Source organism: Coniosporium apollinis, assembly GCF_000281105.1.
Source record: "Coniosporium apollinis CBS 100218 chromosome Unknown supercont1.22, whole genome shotgun sequence".
Classification (NCBI taxonomy): Eukaryota; Fungi; Ascomycota; class Dothideomycetes; genus Coniosporium; species Coniosporium apollinis.
This window is the reverse complement of record NW_006913284.1, coordinates 126,470-154,388: the sequence shown is the minus strand read 5'-3', so window position 1 is coordinate 154,388 and position 27,919 is coordinate 126,470. Positions and strand designations below refer to the sequence as shown.

At 55.7% G+C, this 27,919-nt stretch overlaps 7 protein-coding genes across 7 annotated transcripts; 5 read left to right on the top strand and 2 right to left on the bottom strand.

Annotated features, from left to right (window-relative positions):
* Nucleotides 1-551: 551 nt before the first annotated feature.
* Nucleotides 552-7,586, top strand: W97_04874 (acetyl-CoA carboxylase; the record flags this gene model as incomplete). Its single annotated transcript, XM_007782762.1, has 4 exons — nt 552-728; nt 790-960; nt 1,028-6,796; nt 6,855-7,586. The coding sequence occupies 4 exons, from the start codon at nt 552-554 to the stop codon at nt 7,584-7,586; spliced, it is 6,849 nt and encodes a 2,282-aa protein (XP_007780952.1).
* An 840-nt stretch (nt 7,587-8,426) lies between these two features.
* W97_04873 (uncharacterized protein) lies at nt 8,427-9,578 on the top strand (the record flags this gene model as incomplete). Its single annotated transcript, XM_007782761.1, has 1 exon — nt 8,427-9,578. The coding sequence occupies one exon, from the start codon at nt 8,427-8,429 to the stop codon at nt 9,576-9,578; it is 1,152 nt and encodes a 383-aa protein (XP_007780951.1).
* A 1,193-nt stretch (nt 9,579-10,771) lies between these two features.
* Nucleotides 10,772-12,138, bottom strand: W97_04872 (uncharacterized protein; the record flags this gene model as incomplete). The annotated part of the gene is made up of 2 exons (XM_007782760.1): nt 10,772-11,305; nt 11,521-12,138. 2 exons carry the CDS (start codon nt 12,136-12,138, stop codon nt 10,772-10,774), a joined length of 1,152 nt encoding a protein of 383 aa, XP_007780950.1.
* Nucleotides 12,139-12,654: 516 nt separating this feature from the next.
* Nucleotides 12,655-13,784, bottom strand: W97_04871 (NADH-cytochrome b5 reductase 1; the record flags this gene model as incomplete). The annotated part of the gene is made up of 4 exons (XM_007782759.1): nt 12,655-12,804; nt 12,870-13,413; nt 13,470-13,551; nt 13,613-13,784. 4 exons carry the CDS (start codon nt 13,782-13,784, stop codon nt 12,655-12,657), a joined length of 948 nt encoding a protein of 315 aa, XP_007780949.1.
* Nucleotides 13,785-14,538: 754 nt separating this feature from the next.
* On the top strand, nt 14,539-15,348 carry W97_04870 (uncharacterized protein; the record flags this gene model as incomplete). Its single annotated transcript, XM_007782758.1, has 1 exon — nt 14,539-15,348. The coding sequence occupies one exon, from the start codon at nt 14,539-14,541 to the stop codon at nt 15,346-15,348; it is 810 nt and encodes a 269-aa protein (XP_007780948.1).
* A 4,788-nt stretch (nt 15,349-20,136) lies between these two features.
* On the top strand, nt 20,137-21,992 carry W97_04869 (uncharacterized protein; the record flags this gene model as incomplete). Its single annotated transcript, XM_007782757.1, has 2 exons — nt 20,137-20,253; nt 20,424-21,992. The coding sequence occupies 2 exons, from the start codon at nt 20,137-20,139 to the stop codon at nt 21,990-21,992; spliced, it is 1,686 nt and encodes a 561-aa protein (XP_007780947.1).
* A 2,340-nt stretch (nt 21,993-24,332) lies between these two features.
* W97_04868 (uncharacterized protein) lies at nt 24,333-25,701 on the top strand (the record flags this gene model as incomplete). Its single annotated transcript, XM_007782756.1, has 5 exons — nt 24,333-24,415; nt 24,585-24,738; nt 24,795-24,910; nt 24,953-25,274; nt 25,378-25,701. The coding sequence occupies 5 exons, from the start codon at nt 24,333-24,335 to the stop codon at nt 25,699-25,701; spliced, it is 999 nt and encodes a 332-aa protein (XP_007780946.1).
* Nucleotides 25,702-27,919: the final 2,218 nt, after the last annotated feature.

Below are 27,919 nucleotides of genomic sequence, written 5' to 3'. Positions count from 1 at the left end.
GGTGGTTGCCGCACGGAGGTCGAGTCCATGCTCCAGCGCAAGAAGTTGAGGTGCGTGACGGCGATAGCCCGCCTTACCCGATCAGGCGGGCCTGGCGAGTGCAGCTCGGCGGCCATCAGCTCAACAGCTCGGACGGGCTTTTTGGGGGCGCGCCGTCATTCACATATACCGCCTCCCCTGGTCCCGTACATAGGTAGCCCTTTCTTACCCGCCGTGATTACCCTCTGTTGCTTCCTCCCAAGCTCCAATTGTACCATCATCCTTCCTCCCCATCTGTATCTTGTAGTCGTACGCGCATCTAGAGAGCAGCACACCCGTCACTGCTGCTTCCTGATAGACTGCCTAATACCCGACCCAGCAAGAGCCTGCGGATTCAGTGCTCCTGCCACCCACGACACATTCATTTCTAGGTAATCTACTGACGCAGCGACTGTCTGGTTTCCTCCCAAGCCAGATATACCCTGTGGATTTAAAAGTGCTTCCCCCGCCTCGTGCATCATACCCAACACTTTGGAGAAATCTCCTCAAGGACAGGCCTCTAAACGGCAAACATGGCGGACACGAACGGTGTAAACGGCGTCAATGGCCACGATGGCTATCCGAGCGCGAATGCGGCGAAATACAACCTGGCTCCTCACTTCATCGGCGGAAACCACTTGGGTGTAGCATCTCCCGGGAAGGTGAAGGAGTTCGTGGCCGCGAACGGCGGTCACACAGTGATTACAAACGTAAGACTCCAGGAAATCGAGGCTGCTGAGCATCGTGCGGGAGCTAACGGGAGTCTTACAGGTCCTCATCGCCAATAATGGTATCGCCGCGGTCAAGGAAATCAGATCGGTGCGGAAGTGGGCATACGAGACGTTTGGAGATGAGCGGGCGATCCAGTTTACGGTCATGGCAACGCCGGAAGATTTGCAAGCAAACGCAGATTACATCCGAATGGCAGACCAGTATGTTGAGGTAGGTTTCTCCCTTCAAACCCTCCGAGTTGCGTCGTGGGGATAGCAACTGACAGCGGACGACACAGGTTCCAGGAGGCACGAACAACAACAACTATGCGAATGTCGAGCTGATCGTCGATGTTGCTGAGCGGATGGGCGTGCAAGCAGTATGGGCCGGATGGGGCCATGCTTCCGAAAACCCAAAGCTCCCGGAGTCCCTCGCCGCATCACCGCACAAAATCGTCTTCATCGGTCCTCCCGGTTCGGCCATGCGATCGCTCGGCGACAAGATCTCCTCCACAATTGTCGCGCAGCATGCAAAGGTACCCTGCATTCCCTGGTCTGGCGAGGGCGTCGATCAAGTTTTGGTCGGAGACGACGGCATTGTCACCGTGGAGGACCATGTATACGACAAAGGCTGCACACATTCACCGGAAGAGGGCTTAGAGATGGCGAGGAAGATCGGCTTCCCCGTCATGATCAAGGCTTCGGAGGGTGGTGGTGGCAAGGGTATCCGGAAGGCGGACACGGAGGAGGGCTTCCACAACCTCTACCGTGCTGCTGCCAGCGAGATTCCGGGCTCTCCCATCTTCATCATGAAGCTTGCTGGAAACGCAAGGCATTTGGAGGTCCAGCTTCTCGCTGACCAGTATGGAAATAACATTTCTCTCTTCGGCCGTGACTGCTCAGTCCAGCGACGACATCAAAAGATTATTGAGGAGGCGCCTGTAACAGTTGCGAATCCCAACACCTTCCACGCTATGGAGAAAGCCGCCGTCTCATTAGGGAAGTTGGTCGGCTACGTCTCCGCTGGTACCGTCGAATATCTATACTCCCACGCGGACGACAAATTCTACTTCCTCGAACTTAACCCGCGTCTGCAGGTGGAGCACCCTACAACAGAGATGGTGAGCGGTGTCAACCTCCCCGCTGCTCAGCTCCAGATCGCAATGGGTCTTCCTCTTAGCCGAATCCGGGATATCCGCCTCCTCTACGGTGCTGATCCTCATAGCGCAACCGAGATTGATTTCGACTTTACGAAGGAGGGTAGCTTACAAAATCAGCGAAAACCCACACCCAAGGGCCATACCACTGCCTGCCGTATTACCTCAGAAGATCCCGGCGAGGGCTTCAAGCCATCCAGCGGTACGATGCACGAACTGAACTTCAGGAGTAGCTCCAACGTCTGGGGTTACTTCTCCGTCGGTACTGCCGGTGGTATCCATAACTTCTCCGACAGCCAGTTCGGCCACATCTTCGCTTACGGCGAGAACCGCGCTGCGTCGCGGAAACATATGGTTGTCGCTTTGAAGGAACTCAGCATTCGCGGTGACTTCAGAACTACCGTCGAGTATCTTATCAAGCTACTGGAGACCCCCGCTTTCGAAGACAACACCATCACCACCGGCTGGCTGGACGAGCTGATCTCCAAGAAACTGACCGCTGAGCGTCCGGATCCTATGGTTGCCGTCATCTGCGGAGCCGTCACAAAGGCTCACATCGCCAGCGACATCGCCATGACCGAATATCGGACCAGCTTAGAAAAGGGTCAGGTGCCGTCAAAGGACGTTCTGAAGACCGTCTTCCCGGTTGATTTCATCTACGAAGGCCATCGGTACAAGTTCACGGCCACTAGGTCCAGTATCGACAGCTACACTCTCTTCATCAACGGCTCCAAGTGCGCTGTAGGCGTGAGGGCTCTGGCTGATGGCGGTCTCCTTGTGCTCCTTGGCGGCAAGTCTCACAACATCTACTGGCGAGAGGAGGTTGGCGCTACGCGTCTCAGTGTCGACAGCAAGACCTGCGTGCTCGAGCAGGAAAACGACCCTACTCAGCTCCGCACTCCCAGTCCTGGTAAACTGGTCAAGTTCACCATCGAGAATGGCGAGCACGTCAGGAAAGGTCAAGCTTTCGCCGAGGTGGAGGTCATGAAGATGTATATGCCACTGATTGCCCAGGAAGACGGTATCGTCAACCTCATCAAGCAACCTGGAGCTACCCTGGAGGCTGGTGACATTCTTGGTATCCTTGCTCTGGATGATCCATCAAAGGTTAAGTCTGCTCAGCCGTTCCTTGGCCAGTTACCGGATCTTGGTGCACCCCAGGTGATGGGCAACAAGCCGCCCCAGCGGTTTACATACCTCTACAACATTCTTCGGGATATCCTGCAGGGCTTCGACAACCAGGTTATCATGCAGAGTACCCTCAAAGAGCTCGTCGAGGTTCTACGGAACCCCGAACTCCCGTACGGCGAGTGGAACGCTCAGGCGTCTGCACTGCACGCTCGTATGCCGCAGAAGCTCGACTCGACTCTCGGCCAAATCGTCGAGCGCGCTCACAGTAGAAACCTCGAATTCCCCGCTAAGCAGCTTGCGAAAGCCTTCACCCGCTTCCTGGAGGAGAATGTTGAACCAAGCGATGCGAATCTCCTGCGCTCAGCACTGGTCCCGCTCATTGAGGTGATCGACCGCTACAAGGACGGGCTCAAGGTGCATGAGTACGACGTCATGGTCAGCCTTCTTGAGCAGTACTACGAAGTCGAGTCGCTTTTCTCCTCCCGCACGAATAGAGACGAAGAGGTTATCCTCAAGCTGAGGGATGAGAACAAGGACAACATCGCCAAGATCGTGGTCACCGTCCTCTCCCATACTAGGGCAAGCTCGAAGAACCACTTGATCATCGCCATCCTCGACACCTACCGACCGAACAGGCCGGGCGTCGGCAACGTCGCGAAGTACTTCAAGTTCGCTCTTAAGAAACTTGCCGAACTGGAGTCGCGCGCAACCGCCAAGGTTGCTCTCAAGGCCCGCGAGGTTCTCATCCAATGCGCCATGCCGTCATTGGAAGAGCGTACTTCCCAGATGGAACATATCCTGCGCTCTTCTGTCGTTGAGTCACGTTACGGCGAGAGCGGTTGGGATCACCGCGAGCCCAATTTTGATGTCATCAAAGAGGTTGTTGACTCTAGGTACACCGTCTTTGATGTTTTGCCACAGTTCTTCGCCCATTCTGATCCGTGGGTCGCATTGGCCGCACTGGAGGTCTACACCCGTCGTGCCTACCGCGCATACCTGCTCAAGAAGATCGAGTACCACGTGGAGAACGAGGCGCCCTATATACTCTCATGGGACTTTGCGCTACGCAAGGTTGGCGAGTCTGAGTTCGGCCTGCCGATCGAGTCATCTCACCCTTCGACGCCGTCCACACCTGCGGGCGAGTCGCCGTTCAAGCGCATCCACTCCATCAGCGACCTGTCCTATATTGGCAAGGCCGCTGAAGGCGAGACCACTCGGAAGGGCGCGGTAGTCCCCGTGCCTTTCATTGACGATGCTGAAGAGTACCTCACCCGCGCACTGGAGGTGTTCCCATCGGTCGGCTCGTACCGGAAGCGGAATTCCAGCGCTAACAATGCTGGTCTCATGGCTGAGCTGTCAAGGAACCGTCGGCCCGCGCCTCCGAAATTAGAGAACGAAGACGAGCTCACTGCCGTGTGCAACGTCGCCGTTCGAGATGCTGAGAGCTTTGATGACAAGGAGATCTTGGACCGCATCCTCCCCATCGTTAATGAGTACAAGGAGGAGATGCTCGCCAGACGCGTTCGCCGCCTGACTTTCATCTGTGGCCACAAGGATGGGACTTATCCCGGGTACTACACCTTCCGTGGGCCTGCCTACGAGGAGGATGCCAGTATTCGTCACATCGAGCCTGCCCTTGCTTTCCAGCTGGAGCTTGGCCGTCTTTCCAAGTTCAACATCAAGCCAGTATTCACGGAGAACCGCAACATTCACATCTACGAGGCGGTTGGAAAGGGCGCCGAGAATGACAAGCGCTACTTCACAAGGGCTGTCGTCCGTCCCGGCCGTCTCCGAGAGGACATTCCTACCGCTGAGTACATGATCTCTGAAGCTGACAGGCTCATGACTGACATCCTGGACGCAATGGAGATCATCGGCAACAACAACTCTGACATGAATCACATCTTCATCAACTTCTCCACCGTTTTCCCTCTAGCGCCGCGCGAGGTCGAAGAGGCGCTCGGTGGCTTCCTTGACAGGTTCGGTCGCCGTGCCTGGAGGCTCCGCGTCACTGGCGCTGAGATCCGTATTGTCTGCACGGATCCGCAGACTGGTGCGCCGTACCCTCTCCGCGTTGTCATCACCAACACCTCTGGCTATATCATTCAGGTCGAGCTATACGCAGAGCGCAAGTCAGACAAGGGCGGCCAGTGGCTCTTCCACAGCATCGGTGGTACCACCAAGATTGGCTCCATGCATCTGCGCCCTGTCAACACGCCATATCCGACCAAGGGGGCGCTTCAGCCGAAGCGGTACAAGGCTCACATTATGGGGACTCAGTACGTCTACGACTTCCCGGAGCTGTTCCGCCAGGCTGTCGAGAACAGCTGGCACCAGGTTGTTGCCAAGCACGGGCACCTCAAGGACAAGCAGCCTGTGCAGGGCGAGTGCATCGAGTACAACGAGCTAGTGCTTGATGAAGACGACAACCTAGCTGAGGTCAACCGAGACCCCGGCTCGAACACAATAGGAATGGTTGGCTGGATCGTCACTGCCAAAACACCCGAATATCCCCGTGGCAGGCGCTTCATCATCATTGCTAACGACATCACCTTCAAGATTGGTTCGTTTGGTCCCGCCGAAGACAAGTTCTTCCACAAGTGCTCTGAGCTTGCAAGGAAACTTGGCATTCCCCGCATCTATCTATCCGCCAACTCTGGTGCTCGGATAGGCATGGCCGAGGAGCTGATCCCTCACTTCTCCGTCGCTTGGAATGACCCAAGCAACCCGGCCAAGGGCTTCAAATACCTCTACCTCACCCCCGAGAAGAACAAGCGTTTCACAGAAGGCAACAAGCGCGACGTCATCACGGAGAAGATTGTTGAGGATGGCGAGACTAGGTACAAGATCACCACCATCATCGGTGCCGAGGACGGCCTTGGTGTCGAGTGCTTGAAGGGCTCTGGTCTCATCGCTGGTGAGACTTCAAGGGCTTACGAGGACATCTTCACCATCACTTTGGTCACCTGCCGTTCCGTCGGTATCGGTGCCTACCTTGTCCGTCTCGGCCAGCGGGCCATTCAGATTGAGGGCCAGCCCATCATCCTTACCGGTGCACCTGCCATCAACAAGCTTCTGGGCCGCGAAGTTTACACCTCCAACTTGCAGCTCGGTGGCACGCAAATCATGTACAACAATGGTGTCTCACACATGACTGCCGAGGACGACTTCTCTGGTGTGTCTAAGATCGTCAAGTGGCTTGGATTCGTACCAGACAAGAAGGGCAACCCTGTCCCCATCTCTCCAACCATCGACAACTGGGACCGTGATGTCACCTACTACCCACCGCAGAAGCAGCCGTACGACGTCAAGTGGCTGATTGCAGGCAAGGAAGACGACGAGGGATTCCTCTCTGGTCTCTTCGACCGCGGCTCCTTCGAGGAAACCCTAGGCGGTTGGGCCAAGACTGTCGTTGTCGGCCGCGCACGCCTCGGCGGCATCCCAATGGGCGTCATCGGCGTCGAGACGCGCTCAGTAACCAACGTCACGCCAGCTGATCCTGCGAACCCGGACTCGATCGAGCAGGTCACGTCCGAGGCCGGTGGTGTTTGGTATCCAAATTCGGCATTCAAGACTGCGCAGGCGATCAACGACTTCAACCATGGCGAGCAGCTGCCACTCATGATTCTGGCCAACTGGCGAGGCTTCTCCGGTGGCCAGCGCGACATGTACAACGAGGTGCTCAAGTATGGCTCCATGATTGTCGACGCGCTCGTCAAGTACGAGCAGCCAATCTTCGTGTACATCCCGCCGTTTGGCGAGCTGCGCGGTGGCTCTTGGGTAAGCAGCTACATCTCTCTTTCCATTAACACTCACATCTTGCTAATCACATATTTAGGTCGTCGTCGATCCAACAATCAACCCGCAAGTAATGGAAATGTACGCCGACGAAGACGCCCGCGGCGGCGTTCTCGAGCCCGAAGGCATCGTGGGCATCAAGTTCCGCAAAGACAGGCAGCTCGAAACTATGGCGCGGTTGGACGCCACCTACGGCGACCTGAAGCGCCGTCTCGCCGACCCAGCGACCCCACGCTCCGAGCTCGCGGACATCAAGGCCCGCATGACGGAGCGCGAGCACGCGCTGCTGCCCGTGTACGCGCAAATCAGCCTGCAGTTCGCGGACCTTCACGATCGTGCGGGCCGCATGGAGGCGAAGGGCGTGATCCGCAAGCCGCTGCGCTGGAGGGAGGCGAGGCGCTTCTTCTACTGGCGCCTCCGTCGCCGTCTCAACGAGGAGTACATCCTCAAGCGCATGGCGGCTGTCGCGTCCAAGGATGTTGGGAGCTTGTCGCCCACCGCGGCACGTGCCACGCACCTTGAGCTGCTCAAGTCGTGGTCTGATGTCCCGAACTTCGAGAAGGATGATATGAGCGTTGCGGTGTGGTATGAAGAGAATAGGAAGCAGGTGTCAGAGAAGGTGGAGGGAATGAAGAGGGCGGGTATTGCGGAGGATGTGGCGGGTTTGGTGAGGAGGGATAAAGAGGGGGCGCTGGAGGGCTTCAAGACGGCGCTGAGTATGTTGCCGACTGGGGAGAAGGAGGAGCTGCTGAGGATGCTGAGTAGAGTGTAGAAGGGAATGGGGAGTGTGAAGTCTTGTTCTGTATAGTGGGATGAGTTTGGGGGGAATTGCGGCGTTTCGTTTCTCCGTTTTTCATCGTTGAGTTGAGATAGAGCTGTTCTTCTGTCTTCATGCGGTACTGGATGTCCTTGGGAGGGGACGAACGGCCGTTTATGATAGACAAATCATAGCTGTTTAAAACTTTTGTTATCCACTCTACGTGTCTAGTATCTAGTGTTAGTATACCTAGGCGTCTCTACGCATTCAGCATTTAAAATTGATGTGCTTGGCCTCCTTGCCCGAACTTAGCCATACCGTTGAGGTGAGCGTCAAGAGTCCACTGACAACTGCAAACGGGTGTGCCCGGCAGCTTCCGAAATCCCAATCGATTACCACGCGCAACACGTGCAGCACGCGACAACTCTATCTGGACACAGACCTTTTGTAGCGGCATGCTCATCTCTGTGCGACTGCCGTGTCGTCGACCTGATATGGCAATGTGATCCCCGAATTTCAACGCCAAAGGTCAGTGTCAAAGACAACGCGGTGCTGTTGTCGCCGGCGCAGCCCGCAAGTGGAGAGCCCTATGGAACCTTGCGTCATCGCAACCGAGTCTCATGACGAGCTTTTCCGCGCTCAAAGAGTCCTCTTAAATTTAGGGCTGATGGCGTTGCCGTGAACCACGGCCACGTTTCTGTTCGCTAACATGCGCTTTATATACGCTTCGTATGGCTGGTAGATCTGCTTTGCTATATTGCTCTTACGGTTGCTGCGATTTTATCAGAGCCTCTCATCATTTCTCGTAATTACTGCCGCCCATTTCTTCGACTCGCCCCTTCGCACGCAGCTCCAATGCTCTTCCTTCTCAGCCTTCCCCCGCTGGCCCTCGCTCTCCTCACACTACTTCTTCCTACCCCAACCACCGCCTTCGGCACCCCCAACCTCGCCTCCCAGTTCCGCGAACACGAGTTCATCACCCGCGCTGCGCTCGCCTGCCACACCCGCGATCACCACCCCCCCGACTGCTTCGAGCCGCTCTCCCTCGACCAGCTCGCCGGCCGTGACGGCACCTACGGCGCAGTTGGCTCGCCCGACATCCCGGACCCTTTACCCGAGGGGGCGGAAGCGCACTGCGACGACGCGGACTTCTTAGACGTGGAGGGGTATCCGCAGTCGCGGGAGGGGGCGACGGCGGCGCTGAGGTCGTGCGTGCTGAATCTGCGGAAGAGGCAACGGGAGGGTGTCAGGGATGCGGCGCGGTTGCTGGATCCGTGGGGGAGGATCGTGAAGAGCGAGGTTGATGTGCGGAACCAGGATTGTAATTTCATCGGGGATTTTTGCGGCAGGGGCAAGTGTAACGTGCTCGAGGGCTTTGGGAAAGTGCTGCATGGGGTCCAGGATTTTTACAGCCACTCGAATTGGGGAGACCATGCTGGGGTGGCGCCGTTTGACGTCTTTAACCCGCCGGGGTTGGACATGAGGGAGATACCGGGGTTCCTGGATCTGAGGAAGAAGGGGGACCTAGGGGAGGAGGACGTCCCGTACCATCTTAGCACGGGTTGCTTCTCCATCGCCATCTTCCCCTGCAACGGCCGCATCGACCACGCGGCGCTGAACAAGGACACTGGGGACATCGATCCCGTGACTGGGGCCGTCGGGACGCCGACTACACCCCGCGGCCTCCTGAACCCGGACAACCCGGACAGTCTCAACATCAATGTCAACGACACGAACTTCGCCCGCGCTGTCCGACTTGCGATTCAGGATACGGCAAGACAGTGGCGGCACTTCCGCGATGAGCTAGAGAAGACGTATGGAGCTGATCGTGCGAGGGTGATGGTTTGTACGCTTACGACTGATGAGCCCTGGCGCGAGTGCCAGCATCCGGTTGTGGATCATCCGCTGGGACATCAACTGACGGATACACGTAATTTGAAGGTTGCGGGCGCGATTGCGTTTAGTTATTTGTTGGGTATGGAGCAGGATTCGGAGGGTGGGGTCTGAGGGAGAAAAGATTGGTGAAGAGGGGGAATGGATGAAGGGGAGTGATGATAACGCTGAGGTGTGCTGCGGGTTCTGTAGCCCGCTTGCTGGAGCGGACTGCTGAATCCGGACCACGTTTGAGTGGAAGGCTACGAGACGGGGTGAAGCAGCCACTGGTCCCAGAGTACACACACTCACAGCCTCCCAACAACAGACGACGCATCTGATCTCGACCACAAATGCGCGAGAGCCCGCCCATCCATCAAAGATCCTTGTTACGAGTGCCGGCCGCCAGGCATTGGACGAGTATCAGGAAGTTCCACGGGAGCGGTTCGACGGAGAGCCGCTTCATCTTTGAGTCCTGTTATCATCATCTGCGCCAGATCCTGCTGCAGAACACCATCCATATCCCTTGTCTTCGGTGAGGCCTCAGCACTATCCCCGGGTTTTTATGCCCAGCCGCTATGGCAATTTGAAACCGGAAGCAGCCAGAGACTAGTCTTCACGAGGCTGGTCTGTCAGCAGGAAAGCAATACACGCGCCATGGCTAAGACTCATCCACGTCACGTTGTGCTGGAAACATCCTCCTCAGGGACAACTCCTTTACGAAGTTGTTGCGTTCCCGTTGTCTTAGGTTATGGGGCCGCGCCATATTAGTAAAAGCTGGCTTTCTAACGTCTTGCTATAGTATTCGCGTGCAGAAATACATTGATTCACAGATCTGGTTCTGTACGTTTTTCCGTAAATGGGGGTTGATGGCTCCGACTGCTTCTTTGCGTAGAATGGCTTTCGAACTGTATTGATACCGTTGTTCATGCTGCATGTCATTGGATATGTTCTCTTGGCCGTTGTGTTTGTTCTCGGCATTGTGGCTGGAATCCAGATGCTTATAACCTTCTCCGGTTGTTGACTCTTTTGCCGTGCTTGCTAAGTCCATCAGGATCGACTGCTTCTTTTTGTTGGGGGTTGTTGCGGCATTTGAAAGCAGAGCTGCGTAGACGAATATAGTACAGGAGGACTTATGCTGTCTCTATGTTAAGAGCGGTTGAGACCCGTTCCCAGGTAGTCTCTTCATCCAGTTGTACTTCTACGGATATGATACACCATGATAGTACAGAGTATGTTACAGGGCGCCGTCGACCAGCTTGCCTCTAACCCCTCCTAAAGACAGAGTCGCCCCCTTCCACTCATCAACACCCAACAAGAAACAACACCTACGCCTCCACCCTCCTCGGGATTTTAACCTGCCCCCTCTTCCTATCCTCATGCGGGAACCCATACCTCCACCCCACGCCCCTCGCACTCCTTCCATCCTCCCCAACACTCTCAACACTAACCTCGTGGAACACAAAATCCCACCTCCGTCCCTGGACAACCTTATCCCTCGCCTCCCTCTTCTTCCTCTTCTCCTCTCTTTGCTTCCTCTCCTCCTTCTCCTTCTCGTCCAGCGCCTTCTGCGCCTCCACGGCCTGCGTCCGCGTCATACTTGCCTGCGCCACGAGCTCTGGGTGCGGGATGCGCGCGTCGGCGGGAAGGAGCGGGAGGCGGGAGTCGAAGACTAGACCGGCGTCCACGCGGGTGAAATGCCGGGACTCGGAGACGGGGTGGAAGAGCTGCGTTGTTGTGGCTTGGTGCACGGGTAGGTCGTTGATGGATTCGTGCGCGCGCGGCTTGATGCGCGTGTCGAGGGGGGTTTGGGGGAGCATGGCGAGGACGGCGCGGGCATAGGGAAGGGCGAGGGGCTTGTTCTGTGTCGCCGACATTGCTCTGGTTAGTCGGATGCGCGTACGAGGTTGTGAGAAAGGCCGGAGACGAGTTGGAGTGGAGTGGAGATTGAAATCAGAGGTATTGAAACGTGTAACCATGTGGGTGTCTTAAAGACTAATCGAATTTTTGTTTTTCTCATCATGCGAGTCGCAAAAGGGAGTGATGTGAAAAGAGGAATATATGTTCAGAGACTCACTTTCTTCACCCACTCCCTCTCCACCTCTTTGAGCCTAACCACCGCCGCAACCCTCTCCATCGCCACCCCCAGCGCAGCACTAACCCCCCTAACACTCTCTCCGCCCTTAACAACCCTCTCCCAAATCGCCTCCCTCAACTCCTCACTCAGCACCGCCTGGCTCCTAAACTCCCTATTGAGCGGGAACGGCCTCAGATCCTCCAGCGTCTCCGGCGGCAGTTCCCCCTCCCTCTTCTCCTTGGCCTCCCTCTCCAGCCTCTCCTTCTCTTCGCTTAGCGCATCCACGCCCACAGCCTCGTCCTCGGCGCCGTCGCTGGCGTGCTTGCCTTCTTCCCGCTGGCCCTGGGCGCGCCGCTCGAGACCACGCCCGCGGATCAGGGCGCCTGATCTGTCGTAGGCGCCTAGGTAGTTTGTTGAGCCTGGGAGCGGCTCTTTGAAGGCGCGGCCGGGGCCTTGGAGCCAGGCGAACATGCGGCGGCGGAGGCGGGATGCGCGAGGGGTGGAGTTGGAGAAGGGGCGGGTCTGGGGGCTGGGATGATGGGGGCACTGGAAGCGGGCGGATGGAGTGTAGGAGCTGATGCAGGATGGGAGGGCTGGCGATCGTATTCGGGGTGGCATTGTGGGCGTTTAGATGATCGAGGCGACTACATGCGGGTGAGTGACGGAGGAGCGGTGGATGGAAAAGGTCGGTCGGTGTGCGTGTGGCCCTTGGCTGGTTGCTTCGACGTGGTGATGGTCGCTCAGGAACATTTTCTGCTGGAGGTGCTCGACGCGCTAAACCCTTTTTGTCACGTCAAGCTTCTTCGCAACGAAGCACGAAGCACCGTTGGATGGCATAAATGCGATTATTGTCTTTTAGCTTCTACTTGTATCGAGAAGAACACTTCCTTCTGGAAATGCATCGTGATTGTGCTGAACTCTTCTTGCATGAGACTCCCCATCGGCGCCATCGCAGCATTGTGAATCCAACCCGTATATACTCTACGTTCACAAATGCTCGCTCACGAACGTATATCGACAGACCAAAACCAGTCTCCTACGCCGTCAGATGCGATTCTCGTCTTCTTCTTGTCTCATAGGTCATTCCAATCGAATTGTCTACCCCCACTCCCTCTACCACCACTTGAAACCCCCTTAGAAGCAGAACACCTGATCCTCAAGCTTGCTGACGGGCCTCGGCTTGTCATAACCCAGCGACTCCGTAGCCTTCTTCATGGCGCTGACCATAGGCGGGGGACCGCAAATCAGGATCTTGATGTCCTTTGCCGGGGCCGGTAGCTTAGCCTGCACTCCATGTCAGCACACTGCCATATATCCTCAGCCGCCAACCCTTTTCGCGGTGGCCATACCTTGATGATATCCGGCGTGACGAACCCCACGCCACCATCCCACTTCTCCGGCGGGTTGTTGAGCACATAATGCACCCTGAAGCCCTCATCCTCCTTCGCCAGCGCGTCTAGATCCTCCTTCAGCAGGATGTCCTCCGGATTCACGTTCGCGAAGATCAGATCCACCTCTGTGCGATCCGTGCCGCCGTTCCGGGGTCTCCCCCTAATAATCGCCTTGACAACCTGCAGCATCGGCGTGATGCCCGTCCCGCCGGCGATCATGCCGAGATGCCTGACCATGTTGGGCGTGTATACCATTGCGCCTTTCGGGCCTTTGACTTTCATGGCCTGGCCGACCATCAAGGAGGCCATGTGCTTGCTGATGTTGCCGGTCGGGTAGGATTTGATGAGCAGGTCGAAGTAGCCGGAGTTCTCGTCCGAGGAGATGGGCGTGTAGCTGCGCACGACTTCTTTGGGCTGGCCGGCTATGGTGGCTGCGACGGAGATGTGCTGGCCGATTGGGAGGCCGAGGATGTCGATTGGGCGGGGGAGACCGAAGCGGTAGCTATGTCGTGTCAGTCATGCGAGGAGATATGGCGGCGGCGCGTTGGGGGGGCTCACATGGCGACGTTGTGGGATATTATCGTCTTCTCCTTGAGCTCGAACTCCTGGAACTCGTTTGGCTTGAGCACTTTTCTTGCTTCTGTAGGATCATGCAGTCAGCCCTCCGCCTCGACCACTGAGAACGTGATGCCCGGGCTTACGGTTGTTGTACACCTTCCACCCGCCTAATATGGCTGCCAGCAGCACGGCGAAGGGCAGCCATTCTTTCTTGACGATCGCGCAGCCGACGATCAGGAGCGCGGAAGGTATGTATACGCCATTTATGTACTGCGGCGCGAGGTACGACGTCGGTCTGACGGTGTGAGCCGACATTGTGCTCTCCACCCGTCGAATCTGTGGTGAGAAGCTGGCGGTGGTGGGAGAAGCTCAGAACGTGGAAAAGGCGGGTTGAAGCTGCTCAGCTTGATTCTGTCGGCGACGAGCTTGCTCTTGAGCTTTCAGAAGCGTTCAATCGGGGCGACGATGCTCTTTATGTGGCGTTGAGAACGGTTGAATTGTGCTTCTGGAAATGTTGCATTTGCCGACAAAATTCCCTGAACGTGGGGAAACTCTGATCCCTGCCCCTCGTCCAGAAGCTTGTGAGGGCGGCCTTGCCCCGATCTGGCGGCTCCGTTCCGCCATTTCTGCGAAGTGACAACGGCGTCCGTTTGAGGCAACTTGATCCGTCATAGATCGATGCCTGAGATATTCGTAGTTGCTGGATCAAAGTGTACTTTCTACGCGTCTACGTGTATAGCGGACGAGCTCGTGTTGTTTGTCTTACGCTGTCGAGTTCTTATTCCCTAAAGTCCAAGTCTCCGCATACCCAGATTGAGTACCGCCCGTGAATGATTGTGTTGGGCAGCCACTGAAGACAAAAGGAGGGCATCAATCACTGGCTGATCCCGAGGAGCGTGTCCAACGCTTTGAGGAATAGAGTAGAGACTGTGCATTAAGCTACCGTCAGAGGGAAAGAGCCGCCTCTGAGCACCGGATATCGCAGAAAGCTCCGCTTCGGGAAGCGGCTGCTCAGTCGTCTACAAGTCACTACTTCTTTCGATACGGATAGGCACTCAACCGCACCATCATGATAAACGACAGCAGTCAAAGCAAGCAAACTCCGCCAGCAACCCACGCTGGGAGTGACCTTACAACGCCAACAAAACCTCCAGAGACGGCTTCCGTGCGGCAGCCCGAATCCCAACCTCCCGAAGCTCCAGCTTTCAACCTCACAGCCCGCGACCGCCAGCAACTCGAAGCAGACGACAGCACCTTTACCCCTCACGGCTGGTCTTCCCTCGCCTCCATCATCTCCGAGAACCGGCTTGAAGACCTCCTGCGCTACCCCAGCGACCTGCGGCGCTACCTCTCCTGGTCCGCCTCCACCCGCGTCGCCTACGGCAGCACCACGGCCTTCCTCCTACAAGAGCGCCTGCGCTGGATCCTCCTGCCCTCTGTCGACCCCGAAGCGGGCCCGCAATTCGAGTTTATGAACGAGATTCCCTTCGCCGACGCCCGCGACTACAAGATCCTGCGGAACGACTGGCCCTACGGACTGGAGGATGGGATCGTGCATCTGGTCGTGTGGCTCAAGACGCCGATTCCGACAACGCCGGATACGGGGGACCTGACGCGCCGGAGTCGGGAAATGGTGGAGGAGTTTGTGACGAGGGTGTTTCGGAAGGGGGCTGGGGAGGAGGACGGGGAGATGGGGAGTAAGGTGCTGTGGTTCAAGAATCCGACGGGGCTGCAGAGTGTTAGGGGGATTGATCACGTGCATGTGCTTGTGAGGGGGGTGAGTGAGGAGGTGGTTGAGGGGTGGGTGAGGGAGAACGGGAGGAAGCGGAGTGGAGAGCTGTGTGTTGATTTGCGTAAAGGAGGACGTACTAGTAGGTAGCGGCTGGTACCTGACCTGAACGCTTGGTGCCGAGAGCATCGGGGGACCTCAACGGCGGCTTCGGAGTCTTGGAAATAATTTTGAGGATGTTTAATCTGCTTAGCACTGTGTTGGCTGCCTCGGAGAGTTTCGCGAGAGGAGGGGATTATAGAATGGTGGAGAGAAGCTTCTCCAAACCAGGGATACTCACGGTAAGGGACTTCTTAGTCACAAGTGGAGTTGAGCGAGCCTTCTGCTTCTGTGAAACTATCATCATCCGCCGCTTGTTATCATAGATAGACGCAGATGTATCGTGCAGCTGCAAACCTGTTGTCCATGAGTCCAGTCGGCATTATTGAGATTACGGAGGCCAAAGTCCAATGAGGCAGATGTCCACACCAGTGAAACCTCTGACTTCTTACGATGAGCATCGTGAAACAAATAGGAGAAGTGACAATTATCAAGCACTGCTGGGGATTATCGGCTAAGCTTTTACTGCGGTGCTCCTCAGCGCCAGCACGGAAGGAGTCTTGGACTCGAAGTGGCTTGCCGCAAACTGTATGGCAAGGACAAGAGAGCTGAAGACACAATAGTGAACATAGAGCAAACGAACACACAGGGACGGGTGGATTTGAAAGAGAACGAAACAAGTCCTGAGACAGACGCATGGTTGAAATCTGTTGGAAGTATTAGGAGCATCTCACCCGACGCGATGGCGACATTTGCAGGATGGACATCCGAGCTACCCCTAACGCGGAGGACCCAGCCATCGGAATTATCAGTAGCCTAGATATACTACGAGGACTTCGCGATAGAGTACACGGTTAATCACCACAGCGCCCAAGGCACTTGTTCAAATCATTCTAGACTTCTTGGCGGCCAGAAAAGAGATTTGAATTTGATGCGGGGCCACACTCGCATGCTCCTCAACGGACTGTTCATTGAAAATGAAAGACTTGGGATTAGGTTTTGACTTGGATAGTCATGATGTCCGACAGCCGGTCCCGCCATGCCGGACGGGGAAAAGGTCTCACCGGGAATGCAGAAACCCAGAGCTGCATCAATAACAAAGCTCCTTTTGTTATCCGTTCACTGTTTTATAGTAAGGTCTAGATAGCTCACTAAAGGCTTGTCCTCCTATCGGTCACTCTTTAGGTTTGCTACAGCGGCTGATCGTGGATATCTCTGTGAAATTGACGGTGAACGGGCGCTGGACTGCTGCCGCGGTGAAGTTTATTTCCCGCGTGACGTGCCCCGCATCCAAGGTTCCCCTTACCTTGCAGTCCATGCCGTGGACGGGGCGCAACAACGTGCAAGCTTGAAGTGCAGGAGGTGACGGTAAGCTGCAGCGGAAGGACTTGAGTTCCGCGACAACGAGGTTCATGATATGTTTGTCAACGATCAGGAAGTTGCAGAGTATGTATATCGTAGTTTGGTTGAAGTCCCAAAGACTAAACACCGTAGAACGGCTACTATCAGGCAGCGGGGTCCTCGTGTGGCAAAACTCCTTCTGGCACGCGGAAGCACGAAGATGGAGCAGCTTCCCATCCTTTCATAGCTGCGATTCGGAGCCCTTGCGGCATCGTGATCAAGTGACGGAAAACGGCCTCGCGGAAGTGGGAATGTTTGGATCCCATTGGTCGCTGTTACACGACGTGCTCTAACCACAAGAGGAGGTGGCTACGGAGTTTGCATTGGCTGTGAAACTTGTGAGCATTCGAAATCTGAGCCAACGAAGGGGGGGAAGAGAATTCAGGATCGCGGATCGATAACCGGGGAGGTTTCACAGGGGCAATGCCTGGGTGCACCCGGCTTGTGGTTCCTCTTTGCTTGCTCCCCAAGTCGGATTGATAGCTCGTGGCTGCCCCCGCGGCACCCGTATCTTGAACGCGTGGCGGGAGAGAGCACGACAAGTGCTAGTTGTACGAAACGTAGCTCGAGCAGAAGATTCCGCTGCCGTCGTGCGACTGAGTTGCAATGGAGCTCGTCCCATGGTGTTGTCAGCTTCAGGCAGTACTATGCTTGGACGTGCGCTGCGAGGTGGCTCGGATTCATACTCATGCCGTCGGAAAGTTTATTCGGTTGCCAAGAGGGCGGTAAGCGGTAGTAGAACGCTTGAAGTCCGGTTTAACTCATCGTGCACCATAAGCTCAACAGCTTCAATCTTATTGAATACCATAACAGCGCTGATAAAAACTATAAAAAACTACTTTAACTTAAAGCGCAATCTACCGAAAGCAGTTCTGTCATATTACAGCGTTAATTCATGATGTGTTGAACGATTGCAGCTGGTTGAACGACCTCACCACCAAAAAAGCTGGTGTTTTGACCCCTGGCGAATAAACTTTCCGGCCGCATGAGTAAATGAACGGCACGATTGGCGATGATGGACGCATGGATGAGGATGACAGGAGGAAGTCACGTGGCGGTATTCTGTTGCTCGAAGCGCGCAATTGCGAAGCACGGACGCTTAAGATTTCGGAGATATCTGAACAATGTGAAGCAGAGGATATTAGCCTGCCTGTGTTGGTAGAACACATTGATTATTCTGGGCAGTCGGGCCTCGCCAGCGGATAGAGCCAAATCGGTCGATGTCTTGGGTGTTGAAGCGAAGACATTGGCGCATTCGCAGTGACGGGCACAGCAGGCGGCGTGGTCGTCGCGGTACAGCCTGGTCCATCACAGGCGCAAGTTCTACGAAGAGACTGTGGGACAGCGTTGTTTGTCAGGATGGCAGAAGGTTGAGTGAGCCATAGCCAGTCGGATGGTGAATTCAGCATACCGACTATCCACAGTGTTTCTCTCCAAGCTCCAGTAGTTCATGGATCTGCGTCCTAAGGCTTGGAGCGGCGTGAAGTCTAACCAGAGCTTATCCTCATGGCTGTCCCCGTGACCGTGATGAAGGCCTGTCAACGTCCCTACGCGAGCATCGCACCCGTGGGCGACGACAGGCGGCACCTGGTATCACAGCCGACTCGCTGGCCGTTGGTCTGGGACTTCTAGGATGCGCCTTAGGCACTTCCAGTGAGTAAAAGGCAAGACCGGCCTTGAGGAACGCGATGGCTTGGGAGACACTAAGGCCGCTGGCGCTCCGGTTTGCGGGAGTCAGCACGCGGTGCAACTGGACTTGTCTCGAAAAATGCCGCTGCAGACATGCAGCCCTCTTAGGCGGCGGCGGCACCACCTTGCACGGGGTACTGAGCACAGCAGCGACGACACATGGCGGTACACGGGTGTTGAAACGGACAGGTAGCATTCCACCTGTACCTCTGCTCCAACTGCGACCGCTGTGCGAGTCAGCAGCCTGCTGGAGTGGTGGAGGGCAGTGTCCCGCCGGCTTGTGCAGCGACGCCGACGAGGATCCCCACGCCTCTCCCTCTGGCGCTTCACATTCTCTTGCAGAGCTGAGGCCAAGCCCGACCAGTAGCAGGGCCGGTGTCTGGGGGCGCAAACACGGGCCACAGAAGGAAGATGGACGCTCGTCCTGGGGCGCCGGCAGAACGAGGGGAACGACGCCAAAACGAGCCATCCCTCTGACGCTTTGGACTCGAAGAACTTGCGCTTGCCCGTCGACGCCCGACTGAGGTTGATAACGCTCTTCTGCCCCGGCAATGTAGCTTCACACCACCGCCCGAAGGTCGCAACGGTCGCAACGGTCGCAGCATTCGCAGCATTCGCAGCAGGTATCTTAAGCACCCTTCTTTGTCCCCGCCGCCACTGGAAGTCGAGCTGTGCACCGTGCAGCCATTGCAGTAGGGCAGTGCTGTGCCCTGACCGCATCGCGCAAGTGGCTGGGAGTACCCGGTCTGCTCGAGTGTCTCTCCGCCGCAGTTCGCAGGCCGTTGCTCAAGCGCAGCCCTCTACGCCTGATACGTCTCCGGTGCCTGTCGAGCCCGCTCACTGCCTCCTCAACCTCCCACTTTCTCCTCCGCACGCCTGGCGCACTTTGCTCTGCTCTCGATGCGTGCCGCCCTCCGTTCTCAGCGAACCACAACCATTCATCATCTCCACGTCAGCCTACCGCGCTGCAGGCCGCTTATCACTGGCCGAGCCGCACCACTCTCCCAATAGAATCCGTTGCGGTGCAGGTTGTCGCGCAAGGCCTATCGAGTCTGCCAACTATCCCCTCGAGTCCACCCACCGTTTCTTCTGCCGCGACATCTCTCCAGGCCATTGGCTTCACTCCGTCTGCTCTACCGATCGCGCCAATCGTTTAATTATTTCGACCGCCTACTCCAATCCCGATCAAGCCTGTCGACGGCTAGCGTCCGCCTACACTCGCATCTTATCCGCTGTCCGATTTCCTAGCCACCACTCGAGTACTTTGCCGATCCGCCTCTCCGTCGCGGTTCAGCGCACTTGAAGAAGCAAGTTACGTTCTGCGACTCCGACAGCAGTATATCAAGACCTCGGCGCGCCAAGGACTTCTATTGAGGGTCTGCCTCTTTAGGCCACTCAACACCGTCTACGCGGAGCGACGCGGTTCGGTGTCGCAACCACTCGACGAGGCCCTCTCCGATCGCTGTTCGCTAAAGGCTCTCTGGCCTGTCGGATTCGCATTGTTTATAGATCTCGCAACTGGCAGATTCATAGCCAGCGTACTCTCTGCGGTGCCGCATATCGACCGTTCGATCCGAGCGCGCGGTTTGTCTTTGTCTCAGACCTCAGCTCAGACATCGCACAAAGCGAGGCATGGCCAGCGGGCCGAGTCCCAACAGCACGAGTCCTTCCGCTTTGTCTGCCAGCCACGGATCCTTCAGTAGTTCCAGCTCGGCGTCTCCGCCGATGCCCTATACATCACAACAAGCCATGACTGCAGCAATATTCACCAGGGGGCCAAGCGACTTGTCGCACACGTACGGCCTTTCGCCGACTGCAGAAAGAAAGCCGCTGGAAAAGGGCTCATCCTCGTTCATATCAAGTTCGGTAAGCCACCCGCGCGGCGCCATATACGCTTTAGAGATTGTCAGTCTGAATCTCTTGAGATGCGCCGCAACGAAAGGTGTTCCTCTAACAACGCGTTCCTTCGGCGCACCACATGCCAATCGCATTGGAACCTGAACCTACAAAACTAGAGCTGAGCTAACCCGCTGTAGAGGAGTGCAGAGTCAAGATACCTTGGCGAGCTGGAGACGTCATTCAGCAACCTCGACACGAAAGAAACACCGACTATCCTCGTACGGAAGCTGCCTCGCAGCACAGGAAAAGAAGCACTCCGGAGTTTACTCATATTTGCGAAAGACTTTCTCGATGCGGACTTTGTGCCGTCGGACAACCCAGAAGATGCCGGCTTCGTAACCGCTGTCGCACGGTTCAAAACCACGACTGGCGCACACGAAGCGAGGGAGAGGCTTAACGGGAAAGTTAATTCGGCAAATGACGCGAATCTAATTGTTGAAGTAATCCAGAGTGCTGCAGTTGGGCCCATCGGGACAAGAAGGAACACGGTTGACGGAACCTCGAACCGCCATGGCTCAAACTCAACCACATCTTCAGGAACGTCGGTCAATAATGGTTACAGCAACCGACAATCATCGCGATACAATGGGACATTTCAGTCGATGGAGAAGATGTCTCCACCCAACGGGACCCCAGGTCTTGGCAACGGCGTCTTTTCGGTCCCAGAAGCCGGTCTGCACGTCCAGACCCTCTTCTCGCCCCAATCGCCGATCGGCACCTCTTTCGGAGAACGGCCTCGTGTGAGCGGCAAGTCAGTCATCAACGACGATGCTGGCGATGATGATGAGCTGCTCAAAGACCCAGTGGCTTACGCGAAAAGCGGCCAGTCCACTCTGCAGCGGCGCACAACAAATCCCCAGTTGCCCGTGAGTCGCTTCGCTGGTCTCCCAACTGGCACAAGTAACAGCAATAGCCCTGGCATAGCATCCCCATCGCTTTCAAGCTTCGCATCTCCCCGGACTGTCGGATCCGTGCAATCGCCCGCTAGCTCCGCCATGTCTCCCATGTCCCAACACGGTATGGCGTCGGCAATGAGCAACATGGGCCCCAATGCCAACTACCAGTTGACGCCACAGCATTACCAGCGACACAATTATCCTCCTGTCAATCCAGCCGACCAAAATCCACCTTGCAACACGCTTTACGTCGGAAACTTGCCGATTGACACGTCAGAAGACGAGCTCAAGGCAATGTTCTCGAAACAGCGAGGCTACAAGCGTCTGTGTTTCAGGACTAAGCAGAATGGGCCCATGTGCTTCGTCGAATTTGAAGATGTGTCATTCGCAACAAAGGCACTAAACGAACTCTACGGACATCCGCTTCACAACAGTGTCAAAGGCGGCATCAGGCTAAGCTTCTCAAAGAACCCCCTCGGAGTTCGGACCGGTCAGAATGGCAGCATGCCGCCGACCCCAATGACTCCTCAGCAGTTCTCGCCTGGCATGGGCAGCGGCCTAGGTTCCCCACCAGGGTTCGCCACCGCGACTGGTCCACCGCCGGGCTTAGCACCGCCTGGTCTCGCTTCACCTGCCAGTATGGGCGCAAACACGAGCTTCGGTACGTTTGCCAACGGTGGGTTTGGTATGCCTGGCGCTGGTATGCCGATAAGAGCGCAGGCGATGTCGAGTGGCTCTGCTGCCAACTCTGCAGGAGGCGGCGGCTACGGTGGAATGGGCGGCTATGCCGACTATATGATGGGAAGATGATGCACCGAAGGTCGATCGCTCAGCCAAGCTCCTGGTGTCAGCAGCGAGAGGCTAATAACAAGGACCTCGCCCAGAATAGCTTTTCACGCATCCAGTTTTCATCTCGCATTAACTGCGACCACAACACTCCTTCGAGCGTTAAGTTTCCGGTTTCTTTTCAAGCATCGCTAGAAGCATAATCCATACAGACTTTCCTAGCATTCGATCAGGGTTTCTAAATCATGTTCCTTCACGTACTGCGAAGCGGGAGTCCTGGAGTTTCGTTTCGTCTCGTCGTGCGTCACGGTTATCTTGTTTCTATCTCCTCTTGTTCGTCATAAATGCACTATACCTGTCGTTCCCACACATTGCGCGGTGTTCTGATCTTTTCTTTCGTCATGGTATGGGGCATGGACCACGGCGCTATCATGTCGGTGGATCAGCTATTCCTGTACGATGGGGTGCATCATCTCGTGTTCAACACGCATACAGCGACGAATACCCCTTTGCGCAGCTTCTTTTCGTCTTCAGAGAGGAGTTTGTCCAGTTTTCCTTGTCCTTTTCCGTTTGTTCTTCGCTTATTGGGCGCCATCTGGGCGGGCATTCGCGGTTTGTGCTTTAGCGATAAAGCACGGGAAAAGCAGGAGCTGTGCCGGATCATCTCAATCTCACGTGTCACGGCTTATTGGATGGGAGGATACGTAGGCATGCTTGCAAGGTTTCGCGGGTTCCTTATCGCGCTTGGCTGGCTGTCTGTCACATGATGGTGTTTACCCGAGCCTTTCCTCTGTCCGCTTTGAGCTGCGCTTCGAGTCTGCTGATGCTGACACGGTGCATGCGCTGATGCATGGAGCGTTTCTTTCCTGAGCTTCTCATACTTGGTACATTTGCACGGCGCTCTCACTGGGTTCTACACTTACGGCCGCAAGGACTCGTCGTCTTTCTTACCTTTCTTGCATGGCGCTATGTTGCTTTACCATTTCGTGCTTGTCGCCTACGCGCAATACAGGGACCGTGCTCTTTGCAGCTATCAGTCTCTACTGGCATTTACGAGCATCCGGACAAGAGCATTTAGCAATTCTCAATTTATCAAGTCCTCCAATCTTGCCGTATCTCGCAATAATTTACTGCTCAGACAGCCGAATAACGCTGTCAGAACATGAGCCAGCTACAACCGTGCACGCCATAAATCTACTTATGTTTACGTTTTTGCAGGGACCACAGACAGTCTTCGATGCTTTAACCAGGATGACCCACTTACACAGGCGCTTGTAAGTCACCGGGTGTGTACCTGTATTGGATGGACTCCTGCGCTGTTTCGATACGAGGAAGGCCAGGTGAAACCCCCTCGACACTTCACTTCTCCTTGGCCAAGACATGTTCGGCGGCCGGCATCTCAGGAGTTGGATGCCCCACACGGCGACTACAGCAGCCACCTCAGCTTAGAACTGTGGATACGCAGTCCTAACCTCAGCTCACTCTACGGCCCTATCTCCGGAAGGCCAATCGCCTCCGTTATTGCACCTAGTCTACAGCCTCTCCGTGAAACATCCAACATTTAGAAGACGTACAGGCACCATAACCTTCCGACTAGCCAGCTCCGAGGCTATCCAGACCTACTCCGCTCTTTCCTCAGCATCGCGACTGACAACCGGCAAGATCCGTCTGACACCCGATGACAGGTAAGCCACAGGAACGGCCCAACGCAACGAAAACAAGGCTGTACCAGATATCAGCTGGAACGAATAGCTCCACAACGCTCAATAATCTCTTCACATGCCCCACCTTCAAGCCAAGATTGCCAGATCTGCTGCAACACACCCAGGGCTCCAAGCTGGCGCTAGTGCCCGGCCCGCCCGAGCCCTAGCGTATCCGACTGCAGGGGACTCACACCTGGGGCTGGCTGAGCCGCATGTACTATACGACAAGATGTGCACACCGCCGACGCTAATATGAACCACCTGAGACCCGAAACGTTCGAGTCTAGGACTCCTTAACGCGCCATATCTTAATTCGGCACTGTCTGAAGTTCTCGGCCCTTATAGCTGAGCTGAACCCCGCGACGAAACCCCAGCCGCATCCCAACTTGGCCAGTTAAGAGATGGGGCAACCCCACACGGAGGCGCCAAATATCATGTCTATGAAACAGCTTCAATAGCTCCGCACTGGTCTCAGTTTGAAATCTACCTCTGGACTTATGATGGTAACGAGCTGAGCAGCTATGCGGTAATCTCAACAGCTACATAAACGGAAAGATAGCCCCCATCGTCGCTATCCCAAGCTCCAATAGCAACCACTCAAGTATACTCCATCCAGAACGGCAGTTCAAGACAAGCCCAAACCCAAAAAAAAAAACGCATCATGGTCTGCTGCGACGGGACCTGGCAGTCCTCCGCCCACGGCACCAACGCCGACCCCTCTAACATCACCAAGATCTCGCGCTTGTTCGTAAAATGACACAAGGACTCTGACAGGAACTGGGCGCCGCAGATCGTGTAATACGACGCCGGGGTCGGGACGGGGATGGGGAAGCTGAGCCGACTGTATTACGGTAAACACTTCTCACTTATCACCGTGTGCCCCGTTTCTCGACTATCAGGGTGGTTAATTAAGAATAGCTGCACTCGGCTACGGCCCCGACCAAAACGTCTGCGAAGCGTATAATTTTCTTGTTAGTAATTACTCGCTGGGCGACGAACTCTGCTTCTTCGGCTTCTCGCGCGGCGCCTGCACCGTCCGCGCAACGGCCGGCCTGGTCTGCCGTGCGGTATCTGCCAGCTGACGACCATGAGCTACTTCCGGGAGATGTGGACCATGTACCAGACGATCGGCTCCACTGGATCACTGGAGGAGACGGAGTGGGGAAGATTACCGCCCCCGGAAGAGGAGGGGCAGTACTTTGAGAGCTCCAAAGAGGGCGAGGACGCGAAACCTCTCAAGTTCCGCAAAGGCGGCGGGCATGTGTAGCTGAGTACGTGCAGCAATGATGTTAAGATCAAGGTGGTTGGTGTGTGGGATACGGCGGGCAGCCTGGGGTATCCTGATAACGCGTGGAGGGATGTCTCGGATGTGAATGCGCCGCATGGGTTTCAAAATACGGATATTCATCCGCGTAGGTCGGCTTCCGTAAAACACTTGCACACATACCGACAAGTTCCCGAGATCGAGAACGCCTTCCACGCTCTGGCTCTTGAAGAAAGGCGTAAGCCCTTCGCACTAACGCTTTGGTGGCTGCCGATCGACAAGCAGGCTAAGGTCATCGGCAACACGAACCTGATCCAATACTGGTTTCCCGGTGTGCATGTCAACATCGGAGGCGGCAGCGAAGACTCACTCAAAGAAGCGGCTGGGCGACCTCGAAGGCATGGCAAACATCACCTTCGCCTGAATGGTCGATTGATGCCAGCCGTTCCTCGATTTCAACCCCATGAACATCATGGGTACCATTCGGAGCTACTCGCTAGCCACTGCCAAGGTTCTTGCCGCCGATGGCAAAACGAAGCCGAACGAGAAGCGCAAAGCCGGCTGGGAAACCGGGCTGTTTATTGACAGCTACGACGGGATTGAAGATAGGGCTGCGGGCGAAGAGGACAGAAGGCCGGGCGCGTATCCTAATCCCAAACCACCTGTCGATAAACAGAGCGGTGCCCCTGGCGTGTATACCACTGTTGATCTGACCAAGGAGTGCATGCACCTGGTTGTGGAACACCTCATCCAACAAGGGAGATGAGGCGGCAAATTCCAGCCAAACATGCTCAAAGGCTTCTCTCGCGAGCGCAACGAAAAGGCGGGAGAAGGGAAGGGCTGCACGTGGAAGAAGACGTACCACCCCACGAACCTCTGCTTCCACCAGCGCGTCTGGAACTTCGTCAACCGCAGGGTCCTTTGAGATGGAGAGGAGAATCTGTCGATCGAAATCCCGGAGTTTGTGATCCCGCGAGTGGCCAGCATACCTAAGCATGAAGCTGGCCGGAAACTTCTCCAGGCCGAGAGGGAGCTGATCAAGTACTGCAGCGAGGCATGGCAGCATGTCTTGACGAAGGAACAGCAGGTGAACGAAGAGAAGATGCAGCGGGATGATAGTGTGCTGAGGTTTCTGGAGAAGCTGGACGCTGACAATAAGAATCATGCGACATTTTAGGCTTGCGCGGCCTTCTACTCCCGCACACTTAGCATGGAGTCTATCTGTGTTGCTGCTACTCGCTCGTTCTTGAAACTGCACCTTCCGTGTGAACGACGATTTGAACTTTCGATACCGTTCTAATCTCCGCTATGCCGACTGTGTGAGTCTTGTGCGGCCAGCACGACCCGGCTGAAGGGCTGCGTGAGAACTAACGTCGGAATGTGGCCATCAGTTGTTAGACCTCGGGATAGGGTCTGTCCACTCGACTTGGCCGCTACCCCAATTTCTGGAGCTACAGTTCTATCGTTCGGCACTCGCACATACGTACGCGACACTTTCTGTGTGGTGATGCCCTACCATATGCGTTGGGAACTCCATATAGGCGCCCTGTACTCGGCTATATAGGCTAAGTTGCTCTCTCATGCACCACTCGTCGGCATGCCATGCTTAAAATGGGAAGATAATCATGGTAAAGTTCCATGTGTATTGGTGAACCATGAGGTTCTCAGCATGTGGGGTCTCATTAGAGTGGGAGCACTCGTGTTCAGTGCGTGGATTTTACTGCGATTCCACCTTTCATTTGCTCGAAAACGTAACGGAATTAAGCCATTGCGAGTCAAGGAATTAAACGAACGGAAGCGAGCGATGGAACACAGACCACTGAAGAAGTTTAAGAGTTCAAATGGGAGCAGTACACGTCTTGGAGAAATCAGGGTACTAAGGCTGCTTGTTTCGTGGTGGTAGATACATTGGTCAAACTGCAGCCGGAAACTTATCCGCATACGCGCTCCACTTCGCATTGACCTCTATCCCTTTCCCCACCACGTCTTGTGGCCCTTTGAATGAAAGTCAGCAGATGAACTGAGAGGCAACGTTGGAATGCAACTCTCTTCAGAGGTGCAGGCACGGAAACCTACCATGACAAGACGACCCATGGCGTACATCGAGGCTGCACAAAAAGGACCCGCGTCAGCATCATGCCCACAATCGGATTCACAAAGCAGCGAAGGTCCAACAAGTGGGCCAACAGAGTTGCAAGACATACCGCCAAAGCCTCCCCACAGCATCACCAAGTACGGATACATGATGAACTTGCTGCGCGGGCTCTGTATACCCGTCAGCCTCAATCCATTATACATCCCATGGCCCAGCTGGAATATCCGCAAGCCGTCCGAGCGAGTCACTCTTTCCGAGCGCGGGAGGGAGGTGCGGAGTTCGCAGGGTCGAATTGGGGCCTGACCTTCCACCAAAGCCTCTTGCCATCGTGCTTCTGATACAGGCGTTGGTAATGCGGGACGCGGTTCTCGCGGTAGACAAAGCTGCAGCGGAGGTTAGCTTGGCTTGCTGTACGAGGGACGTAACAGGTAAGAGCCGGGGCTGGGAGTTGCTGAAGGACAGAGTCGAGGTGGGCCAATGTTCGGTGTAGGGGCAGAGGACACCCACCCAGGCATTGTGAGGGTTGCGCTCCTGGAAGAGTCTTGGTGCTGGCTGTGTCTTGGTGTGGACGGTCGTTCTTGGGGTGATGTAGACAAGCTTGACGGTTGGATCGGACGAGGAGCTTCGGTAAAGCTTAGTCAGCAGACGTGAGCCGCAACTTCGAGCTTGCAACTAATTATGGCACAGGCTCGGAAAGCAATGACAGACACCTGGTGAGTGGCTCGCAGGTTCATCAATCCGTACGGGCCATTGAAGGAGCTTGTCCAAAATCTCCCTGTGAGTTGCACTACTAACCGCTCCCCACACTGAGCTAATTCTCCTCATCTAGCCTTTTCTCCGTAGCCACTCGAGATTGAACACCCTCGAAAGAAAAGGCTTCCAGATGCCA